This window comes from Strix aluco, chromosome 3, assembly GCF_031877795.1.
Source record: "Strix aluco isolate bStrAlu1 chromosome 3, bStrAlu1.hap1, whole genome shotgun sequence".
In the NCBI taxonomy this organism is placed as follows: Eukaryota; Metazoa; Chordata; class Aves; order Strigiformes; family Strigidae; genus Strix; species Strix aluco.
In genome coordinates, this window is record NC_133933.1 from 73,384,441 (window position 1) to 73,396,708 (window position 12,268).

Below are 12,268 nucleotides of genomic sequence, written 5' to 3' on the forward strand. Positions count from 1 at the left end.
TAGGGAAAATTAAGCTGTTACACTTTAAGAAGCACAGCCACGTAACTCAGCCTCCAACCTTTACCTTAAGGCTTGTGACAGTGGTCTCAACCTTCTCCTCAAACGATTTGAATGTTGGAGAATTCCTACGAGGAAAAGAAAGTTGAAGAAGAGTCAGTTGCAAACGTAATGGGGTAACTCCACAAATTGATCAGTTCTTAGCAGGCAACAAGGCTAGGACAGAATGAAGGCTGGCTGGCAGCACAGGGCTACAGACTGATAGGGTATGAACAGTCTCTTGTGCTCTGTCAGTCAAATCCAATTATGGTAAGCAGATGCGTATTTTTTAGCTACAAATTTGCAAATGCAGAACCTGCCTAGTAATTGAAACCAGTTACTGGCCTGCCTACCCTCTGATAAATTTATCATGTTCTCAGAAGAACAATCAAAGAACACTGACTGTAGTGCTGCATTCTATGGTTTTATCCATTTGTGTTGTTGCTTGTACTGAAATTATCATTTTTTTCAGCTGATAAGCAAGTTCATAATAAACATAATTAAAAAGATGACAGTTTAATGTCCTGAAGCTAGGATGAAGGAGATTAGAACTACATAGGAAGTGGGTCCAAAATGCCTTTGAGGAATCCTGACCCCGCACTCCATGATTTTGTGACCACAGGTGTATCCTGCAGCTTTCAAAAGACGAAGACTTCAGGACGACTGTGTTCCAAAGGTGCTCCTCTGACAAAGCTAAGCTTTTCTCTGCCTTTCACTCCCTATAGAACAGAATATAACACTGTTTGGGGGAAAACTGTGAGTTGAACATATCTTAAAAAAAAAAAAAAAAAAAAGGGCAACAGCTGTGATTTTCCTTCTTAAAGTAAATCACATATTTGGTTTGCTGGCTTGCCTGACAACCTTGTTCATTCTTTCTTTCTCCAAAATCTGAAACATCTCTCATTTTAAATGCATTCGATCTTTTACATTTCTTCCTGCAAACAGAACATAGTGACCACAACTAATACCTGCCACACAGTATTATAATGCATATGCCGTTTTAAAGTGAGAGTATGATTCCCCACAGAGATCTGTACCCATGTTGTCCCTCAGTTGCTTAGATGGATGTCTCTTCTCCCCTTTTGACAGCAGCTTCCCCACTGCTGATAATCCCTATCCCATGTAGGGAGACATGCTAGAAATAGGCAAGGTGGAGTGAGTACAAAAGCTTGTCTCCTCCTCCAGCAGTTCAGCTGGCACAAAGGACTTGAGCAGATCTGCAGTGGGTAAAGGGAACCCTCTTCTGGTTCTCTGTTCCTTGCCTGACAACTGAGAGCTCAATTACAGCATACTTTGTGCTTCATTAGTGAAGACTCTGCAGCTCAGAAACTGCTGTCCAGCAGGGTTCCTCTTGTACTTTCTTTACCACAAGAAACAAAGCGGTGACAGGATGTCTCTAAGCCCAGTGCAGTATAATGAAACAGTTAATTAAGTGTTTAGTTCTTCATCGTTTGTTTCACCTGTCTATTGTGGTATATCCAGAGAAATTATAGCAATTACCACCACTGAGAGTGCAGTGGTAACTCCTAACAACATGGCCATCAGGATGGACAAAACCCACTACATCCATTTGCTCCTACCTGACGTGAAATAAAATGTAAGAGAGAACTTTAACCATAATGGAAGGTACCCTCACAGTGGAACAATGAGGCAGAACCACTTTACCCTGGCAGGTGCCCATGCCTCTGTGTCACCCATGGGGGAAGGCAAACACATGCAGGAGCCTGCACTTCATTCTGCAAAGTTACGAAGCTGATGGCTGCTAGAACTTCAGTGTTCCAGTTCATCCTTTGCACGTTCTGGTAACGTACCAGGAACATGATGATGACCTCTATTTCTGCAAATACATTTACATCATATCCCTCATCAGGCTAAGTTAAACTGACCCTAATTTAAGGAAAGGGCAAACAGAAACCAGTTGGAAAAATAATGCAGATTTACTTTTGGTTTCTGTTAAATAGGTGACAAACTTTCCACTGGGCAAGAAGAGTCAACAGGAGAGAAATGGAGTTTTATGACTTATATTTGACTCATAGGTCACACTGGTGAATGCTTGCCTTAAACTATCCACCTGCTGAAGTTGAATGCATTAGCATCCATCATATAGGTGGGAGATTTGTTTTCCCCACATGCTTGGCAGGGAGTGGGGATATTCATATATTTAGAGGCCAGGGAGGTAAAAAGCTGGATCCTAATTTTATTGAAAACAATCAGAGCTTTACTTGAACAGACATCAATATTTCGCTGCAGTCAAGTAAAGCATGATTATAGCCATTAAAATATGAAAGCACTCATATAAAATCCCTCCATAGAAGCATGATCCAAAGCCTGCTGGAGTAGAAAGCATCTCTGACGTTAATAGGCTTTGGATGATGTTCTAGAATCAGCAAAACAACTGAATTTCAGATTCAGTAATACAAACCTGCTAACTACCCAAATACATCTCAGAACTGCTTCATTTACTCAAAGGCTTGTACAAGAGATTAAACTGTTAATACAATTAAAAGGAAAAAAACCACAGATGGCCTGTCCTGCAGCTCTTATCTACATGAATAACCTTAATTGATTGAAGTAGGACCATTCATCCAACTAAAAACTGCAGGATCAGGATCAAAGTATGCAATTCCCCCCTCATTACAACACTGCTGAACATCACCATAGCAAACAATATGGGTAGCATATTACCTCATTGCAGGCATGCTTATGGAATGGCGAATAGAGTAACTGTGGGATGAAAGCAAAAGATAACAAAAATAAGCTGTAAAATCCAGTCTACAACATAATTACAACATATCATTCTTTTTTTTTTTAATTAAAAAAAATATACATATTTTCAAGAGTGCTGGTACTCTTCCTCTCTTGATGGCAATAGCTTGTCAAACTCACTCGTGAATTCCAGCTCACTTTCAGCACTGAAGATCTTACCGCCACATGTTCTTGTCAACTGATCAGCAATTTAATAGGGCTCAAAGGAATGATGCAAAGCAGCTCCTGGCAATATCCATTTAAATGATGCAGACCCCTGCTATCTACAGAGACATGTTACAGAGGAACAGAGAGCTACCTCTGTTCTGCAGTGACAGACAATAAGCTCTACGTTGGGGGAGTGCAGCATGCCTCAGGTTTGTGAGCATAAACAGAGCTGGTTCAAGGCCACAGGCAAGTGGGCAACTGCCTTTGTTGCATGTACAACGGATAGAGTCCAAATAGCCAGTGCCAGCCACCAATTTCTATAGGATCCTGCACAACAGGCTACTTAAACAAGAGCTTTCTTCAACCAGAGAGGCAGCTCTCAGCTGCAGCAGCTGCTGTCCCCATCTCTAGGACGTTTCACCTCCTCCTTCACACCTCAACATTATCAAAAAGCTGTTTTCCACAGCTCTTATCCAGTTCTTCTTGTGATACTTCCCTCCACAGACTTCCCAGCAGCAAGAGTATCAGAAGGTTGGCAAGCGGAGGATGGAGCCTCTGCATCACTCCAAGATCCCCAAATCACCTTGCACACCTTTAACCCTGCAGATGGCCACCCACTCTAACCGCCTGACTTACATTAGCCACATTCTCCCACTGGAGCCACCATAACCAACTCTGCTATCATAGCACCACCTATTCCCTGCTGCTGGGAAGCATCAAGTCTGTTCTAAATGTGAATTTTTATTTGAAGCGTAAGAACTGTCTATATGTACATTCAGACCTGAACATTAGAAGTAAATTGTGTACTGCAAGAGTATGTATTGTTTCAAAAATTCCTGCATGGTTACTTTCAGTGTTGACTGACAGATGCAGCCTGGGCTGATTGAAAACAGTGAGAACTTTACTTTAAGAGACAGCAACATTTGACTGCAATCAAGCAAAGCATGATTATAGCATTAAAAAATGAAAAATTTCATATAAACAGCACATGTATTTGTTCTAAACTACACAAACTCAGAGTAACACTGTGTCCACATACACGCAAAAGATTTTTTTTTTCCAGGTTGAAGATTCAGAAAGGGCGGGGGGGGGGAGGAAGGAGTTATTTGGCAATTAGGTGGGACAGAGATCTTACACAAATTGTTTGTTGTTGTATTTTAAGGCTTCTTCTAAGCTCAGACAGACAAGAACTGACAGCAGACAACGCAAATATTTCATGTTCAATTTTTCACAATTTTTAAGACTTAGAAAAGATTAGCCCAAACATTTCACAAGTGTAGCAAATCTTTAACAATCCTAGTTAAATTAAATAAGCATGCTTGCCATTTTAATCTTGTAACACATGACAAAGAGGCAAAAATAAGAGTTTGGAAGTATTTCAGCATAGGCTGCTCCTCTTCTAATAGCAAAACATTCCAAATACAAAGGTTTAAGTAAGAAGATTATATTGTGCCAAATTAAATTCGCACAGCTGAGAGGCGGCATGTGACAGACAATTGGAATACTAAGTGCATATTTTATTGAGCTCATCTTTTAATTTCTCTAAAGAAGTAAGGATGCAAGTTAAAGGAACAGTGACAACATCTTTTACTAGAAGCCTAAAACATTAAGCTTTTTTAAAGACATACATGTCTGTGGTGGTAATCAGTGCAGAGGCAGAGAACAGAGATCCTTCATGACAAAGGTCACTAAATATTACATTTTGGTTTCATGTCACAGTGAGATAGGAAGGCCAATCTATGTCCCATTTTGAAATTTTCTCAGTGAAGTAAGAATCCACATTAGGATCACCTAGCTGAACTGAAAAATTGTTCTTGAGCTGTCCTGTGCACTGGTGATGCTACAAGACCAGAGGGCCTGCAGGGGATTCAGGGCTATTCAGCCTCTCTGCTGGGTGAACTGACATAAAGCCAGACCGTTTATAGAATCTTTGAGAACACATAAAATTGTTTTATAATTCATCATATACTGAAGTGCTTTACAGCATCAATAAATTCAAGCTCTAAATATAAAGAAACCCTTTAATCATGTTAAGAACTTGGCCTTCTATTGGAAATTTCCCCAGGACTCAAGACTTCTAAAGAGTCGCCATGTACACTTCATGACTAACACACTTTTGCTTTATTGAAGAGGAGGTAAATACTTTATACAATCTTTATAAAACTCTGCTGGCTGAACAGATTTTTTAATGAGCATTTGTTTATGTTCCAACTTCTGACAGAAAAAGATGGCTGAGATAATGGGTTTCGTATAAATAGGTTTTCCCCAAGAGGCACATCTTTTGAATGTGTTCATTATTTGAATTTGAGACTAATCTACTCAAGAGCAAGGCAAACAACTCAGTCCAGTCTTTTCCTCATTATACTCACCATGCTGTAAAAATGAGAAATTACAGTTTAAGTAACATATGTTTTTATCCTACATAACGATGCTGAAAGGAAAGAGGTTACTGCATTATATTCCATAAAACAAATCCTGTCAAACACAGAAGCAGTATTCAAGGAGAGTAATGTGTCTTACCCAATTGAATGTGATCTGTGGTGGATGCACAAGGAAAGAAAAGCAAGAGTTAAAAGTATTATGAAAATGTAACAAAAATATACATATATCTCTGTAGCATGTCACACTGCCTGAGGAGAAAAATCAAATCATTTGCATTCAAATCTTGATGCTGGAATTCACACTAGAATATGAATCAGTTCAGATTCCTTCAGAGCAAAAATTTTCACACACTACTTCACTACACAGTCACCTATTCTGTGTGTAACAAAGAACAGAAGTTTTGTCTGCTAAAATTTGTGTTCTCTTCACTAGATCAGGTTTAAACAATGCTAAGTGGTTTCCCTCCCAAAATCCCACCTTAATCTCATTAAAGAGAAAGGTGAACTGGAATTGTATGTGTACATCAGCAGCAAATGTCCTTTTTCCCCCTCTGGATTTCTTAATCATCTCAGTTGAGAAAGGTATGGAAAAAATAAGAGGATTTTAATTCCTAAAATGACATTTTCTAAAATACTTCTTCCCTGTTGAAAACAATATTTGAAATACTTTGACACTGTTTTCCAGCTCACAAGAAACTTAATTAAGGCAGCAGAACTGGGAGAGGTGCACTGATATTCAAATATTCAAAGGATGTTGTTAAGGTTCCAAAGTCGAGAAATGATGAGGCAGACAGCCTCTCCTTCATCTGTGTGTATTGATGTAGTCTTTAATTACAGACCACTTCAAGGGAACACCTGTCTCATGCAGTGAGCCAGATAGATGGTGCACTCTTCAATACTTATTTTTCACATCGTTTTTCGATGTGTGGTGTGATGCATTACTTACTGCACAATATTCATACCTTGCTCTGAAGAAAAGCATTGATTTCTTCAGTGTTATTTACAGGGCTCATCATCATGTACACTGGTGTTTCTCAAACATTAATGGATTTATCTTCACAGCACATTTCTGCTTAGACCAGCTTAAGTAATATTGTTGCGATACGTAGCTGCCTTTTACTGCCTGCTGGTTCCCAGTTAACAGCCACCCCCTTCTCCATGCTGATTCAGATACCTGTACAGCCATATATGATCAGGAAATCTGTGTTACTGCAGAGCTCTAAAAGCCAGCACAAATGAAGGGGAGAGTGTCAGTAGAAATGAGAGAAAACAACTGCTTTATTCATCAGCAAAAGAAATGCTTATGAAATTATATTCTGAAGCAAGACAGTATTACTGTTTCTACTACAGGGGATATCAGAGAGACAGAGGTTTAAGAATGGTAGTTTTGGTTATGACAACTACAATATTTCAAGGAATTCAGCTCCCAAGGAGTTCATCAACAGTTTTAAGTGCCCAGAACATCCCTAGAGCATGGAAATCCTGGAAATGAACAGCAAAAGGCTGTGCAAAAACGCCACAACCACAACCAAAACCCCAAAAAGGCACAACAATAAAGGCACAACAGAAATCAACTCCCGCAGCACTAAAGCAGATTAGCAGATACCTGAGCCATCGCCAAGAGATATTGGCCTAACCTGCTTCTAAAAACTTTAGATGAGAGAGATTTCGCAGCCTTCAGAAATAACCTATGCCACTGTTCTGCTGCATTTGTGAGCCACTAGCCTAGCATTTGCTAGGCCCTTATCTGCAAAGATGGCTGGTCAGTGTTCCCCCAATCTCTGCTTTTGATTTTTTTCTATCTGTCAATAGAGCACCTTATACTTTCCTACACTAAATTTTATTTTATCATTTAAAATAATTTTGAATTCTAATCCTGGTGTCTAAATTGTTTGCACTCCCTCCCACTGCAGTCATTTGGGGATTTTAAGTGTACACATGATGCTATCATCTAATCCAGTAATGAAAATGCCAAAGAGTAACAGACTCAGGACAGATGCCTGCAAAATCCTGCATTACAGTGAGCTACTGAGATCTATTCTTTGAATATAATTTTCAACTGCCTATGCCCTCTTCCTGCTAAAGCAATAACACCTAAACTGTATTTCTCTAGTTCTGTGAAAACAGTATGGACAGCCTTATCAAAGTCAAGTGCTATCATATCTCCTGCCTCCCCTCTGTCCTCTATGAGAGGTGCTTTCAGTTCAAGATAACTGTTCTCGACAAATCCATTTATGTTTTTGCCATCATGCTATCTTCTAGATGCTTACAAAATAACAGGTTAATGCATCCCCCCAGTACCTGCTTTGTATTTCCCAGAACTTCACTTGTCCCATTCCAGAGGGATGACCTTTGCCTTCCTCCACACCTCTGGGACCTCACAGAATTCTGGGCTGATTCCCATCATCACATTCAACTGTCAGAGTCATGCCCCCAAGCTCTCCCTCCCTGCAGTCTTCTGTCTCTTTCCACATGTGCCTTCCAACCCCAGGCAGGAATGAGGCATTATATTACCTTCATTCATCTTCAGAGCTGGCTCATCCAGGAACTGAATCTGAAAAGGGTCTGTGCAATCATGTAATTAAAGAAAATGTATGAGACAGTTGACTGAAGGATGTATAAGCAGTATAACTGCTGACATCCTAATTTGCATGCATGCCTTTGTTAGCTTAATCTTCAAACACATTTACTTGTGTAGCATTAATGTATGTGGTAGTGTGCATGTAGTAGTGTAGTGTATGTACTTTCCTTTTCCTTTTTTTTTTTTTTTTTTTAAAGCAAACTAAAAAACCAGAAAGTCTCCCAGTTGGTATCACAACTTATTTCTAAAAAGGTCATCAGCAGGGCTGAAACTCTTAGATCCACACAGACAGCTGCAGTGTAGTCCAGCAGTATTGGACTAAAAGATCCAAACTTTACTAGTATGCAAAGGAGCAACAAATAAAGGCTCTCACCTCTGTATCACATCTGTGCTCTACATGGCAAGAGCCATGTTGAAACGTTAGCGTAACCTCTACTGAGACATCTGAGCCCACACTACTGCCCTATGAGTGACCTGGGACTCTCTTCCCCTTTACCTTCCTTCTCCGTGTTAGAAAATGTTAAAGGAGACAATATGAGCTGGGAATGCAAGGGCAACAAAAAATCCTGATGGCATATCATTAATCGCAAGAGCTATTTATGAAGAATCTAATATCTTAACCAGATTACTACTGCCTGGTTTGTATCCTAAAGAAAAAGTATCTCTATACTATTTTTATATGCATTTCTGGTATTTCCAGTAACATGATAATATTAAACAGAATGCATTACAACTGTAAAGAGACTTTACAAGCACTAATAATTAATACAAAATTTAGAAGATGTAAAATGCTAAAGATTATTCATGCACAAAATTAATTACAGAGTTGCAACACTGGGAAGCTCGGGTGGAGATGAAAGAGAATCACAGCAGCTGCATGAAAAGCACTTTGTCCCAAAAGGGTGGCTTGTCTGTTCTTTGGGACACACAGAATTTTGTCTTTTTTGAATCCTAACACAGCAAAATAGCACATTTGGGGGAGTCTATCTGCCCTGTTGCTATGATATTTTAGTAACATTTTTAGAGATAATACAAGGTGAAAATTAAGACCCTGCATCTTCAGAACAGAAATGTGTGTTTCATGTGGTGCTCTGTACAGTTGACATAGCAGGCAACCTGGAAAACAGCATTTTGTTTCACAAAGAAGGCACACTTCAATACTTAGAGTCAAGCTGATTACAAGCCTTTTCAAAATCACCATAGACAGGGAATAAAGGCCAAACACACCGGACTGCTGAACATACTGGGAATTATGATGATCATCTGGATTTTAGAAATCAGTTTCAAGTGTCTGCTCTGAATGTAAGCAGAACAGGGATTTGCATCTGGATGCCATTGGTGACTATCAGACTTAATACCTAACCAAGAGAATTAAGCCAGAGTCTGATGTCTGTTTAAATCAGCATTATGGGAGGGGGTGGTGATAATCCATATACTAGATCACTCAAAATTATTTGGATTAGCAAAGAAACAAGCAAACAATGAAACAAAAAATGCATGCCTCTTACATCTTACTCCCCCAAACACAGCTGGCATTAGAGTGGGAGAGGGTAAGATTTTTAAAACCAGGTGATAAGGTTTACAGTGTGACCCCACATAGGACTTCACCTGCCCAAGCTGAGCCAAGATCTTAGGTCAGCTTTGTTGCTGAGGGAAGCATACTGACCATTACTCCAGATTTAGGATGTTCAGCAGATGCAGAAGGCCCAAGTCACGCCATGCTTCATGTAACTATGGGATCCTGGCTATTCCGCTTGCTGCTTCATCATAAAGAGTCAAGAAAACTCTCCTAACTGAGAATTTAAACAGTAAGCGTCCACAAACAATGGCAGTGCTGGTAGTTCATATTTTCCTGAAAAATTCCCATCCAGGTTCAGGATAATAATTTTGATCAAAGAAAGGTACTAGAAACAAGTTTCTCAATTAATCAAAATGCTTATGGGCTTAGCCTTTGCTTTGTAGCTAAAGGGCTAACGGGATAAATACCACCCATCTGCTTTCCAAGCGCTAGTCAGAAGCATGATCACCATGGAGTGGGGGTTGGCACTGATAGGTAGGACAAAGGAATTTGGTAGCAGTCATTAATGAAGGGAAATATTAAGTGAAAAACATGCTCTATTACAGTGGAGACATTTCTGCCTTTGCAGTTCATCTCATACCTATGCAAAGCACAAGCAACATGACCTGAGAAGTACTGAATTGTTAGAGTCATCCTTCCCTCTGTGATCAAGAGCCAGTGTTCGGGGTATTTGCACACCAACTCTTTGGTCACCGCTGTAGGATCTAAAGCAGCAACAGGACCTGTTCACTGAACGGTGGGCTTCTCTTTGTTACAGGAGAAGTGTTATGAAAGAACAGAAAATGAAACAGAGGATATGTTGGTGCCACATGCAGCACACACATCTTGCACATTTCTCAAAAATACAGGATACAACCATAAATGCAGGGAAGGCAGTAAGAATAAAAAAAAAGGCAGGGACGAGGGTTGTGAAAGCAACTCATGCAACTGGAGCCTCCTGGAAAAGAAGGAACTGATGTGAAATATGATAAAACCACAGGAAATGAGTGACATGAAGGACAGCAGAAGGACTACACTCACTGTTTCTTGTAATAGAAGAGCCAGAGGCATCAAAGGAAAGACCAGGGAGACTCAGAACAGGGAATGAATGAACGAACAAATAAACCACACACTTCTTTACCACATAACTATCTGTTCATCTGGGAAGACATGAGGTGTTATGAATGTCGAAAGCTCATACAAGTTAAAATAAATAAATTGAAAAAAGATGAACTCATGAAGAAAAACCTTTCAAAGACTTTTAAATGAAAGATCAAACCTGTGTTTTAGGATGTTTTCAGCTCTTAAGATTGCTGAATGCTAAAAAAACGTACTAGGGAAGTGTAACTGCATGCCCTTCTTATTGTTATATCCTTTTCTAGGCATATACTACCTATGGATGTTTAACTGTATTGAGTCAAACAATTCTTAGTTTATGTTCATACCCTGGTTGCAAGTCACTCACTAGATTTCCATTTTAAATTGCATGTGGAAAAAGACATTGTGAAGCAGATCATACAGTGAAGAAGATTTCCCTTTTTTAGTTTCACCTAGAAAAACAGTAGTACTTCTGTAGAGTGTTTATTAAGCTGTATGTAAAAGGTAGGTATGAAGCAAGGACTCTAAAAACTTCTCAAGATTCAGATTAAAAATAAAGAAGTGGAAAAAAAGTTTTAGCTGCCAAGAACTATGGTTCAACCATTTGCAGTAAAAAAAACCCCTATAAATTTGAAGTTCTGTAAAACAGATTCGCACAGTTCTTAGGATATGGTTACCTCATACATTACAAAATGACCAAAAAAGAGAGTACATACCAATATCTCTAATAAATGAGACCCTAATTCTGCTGCTCAAATAATATATTGTGGAGTTATCCATGTCCATTTATTTCACCACAAAAAATCAACTCCCTAATACACCTGAGAAGAAGTTCTGTAATCCTGCTATCAAGTTGAAAACGGAAATGCTCGTTTACAGTGTACAATTTCTTCATTTATGCTCTCATTCTGAGGAACTTTGCCTTTGTACAACTTGAAAAAGCTGATAAAAAAAATAGCCTGAAGTGTTTTATTATCTGTCCACAAGCAGCTCAAAGGCAGGCTTGCTTTCTTCAGATGATGGTCTCCAGAATCCATGTATGAATAAAACCGGGTTAATAAAGATCTGACAGCTATTTTTTGTTCCATTTTACTTGTACATTTCCTTGAGCTTGCAAAGTTATTCCAAAAGGATTTCAAATTGCACTTTTCTTGAACCTGCACTCAAATAAGAATTGTATCATCATTCATTGTTATCCCTTCTTTTTGTTTGACACCATGAATGTTATAAAACAGTCTGACTAAAAACTACTTGAACCTTTAAACGCTAACGTAGAAGGAAAAGAAGAGCTGACAGATGACTTATACTTTTTGTCCTCGAAATAAGACCAGAGAAGCAGCAGATCCCTATACCTCATATCTCCGAACTTCTTGCTGATAGCAGTTCCTACATTGCTGATTGCTGCTGTTGCTTTTTGTCCTGCATGGCTCAGGGTCTCATGTGTTTTCTTGTAACTGCAAACAAAAATAGAACAGAAATAGTGATAAGTAGTAAAAAAGAGAGGCTAGAATCCCCTGCAATTAATTCACTTGTCTCTTATTTTCGTATCTTAAAGAAGCCCCATTCACTGAAAGATTAACAAACATAACTGTAGCACAAAACAAATTACAAAGACGTCTGTTTCTGCACAGCTTCCTAAGTGCAGTTTAATCCTAATATGAGCGAAATGCTCTCCAGAGCAATCCTTAACTGTGCCTCTCC

At 39.2% G+C, this 12,268-nt stretch overlaps 1 protein-coding gene across 3 annotated transcripts in view; it reads right to left on the bottom strand.

The window, feature by feature from the left end:
* Positions 1–12,268, bottom strand: part of TPD52L1 (TPD52 like 1) — a 58,259-nt gene that overhangs the window by 5,883 nt on the left and 40,108 nt on the right. Inside the window, exons 4-7 of one of the 3 annotated variants that reach the window (XM_074819195.1) lie at positions 11,920–12,021; positions 5,470–5,484; positions 2,722–2,760; positions 65–125 (exon numbers count right to left, since the gene is read on the bottom strand). In XM_074819195.1, coding sequence (XP_074675296.1) covers positions 65–125; positions 2,722–2,760; positions 5,470–5,484; positions 11,920–12,021 — 217 coding nt within the window. The other 2 variants (XM_074819197.1, XM_074819198.1) reach the window with 2 other exon arrangements.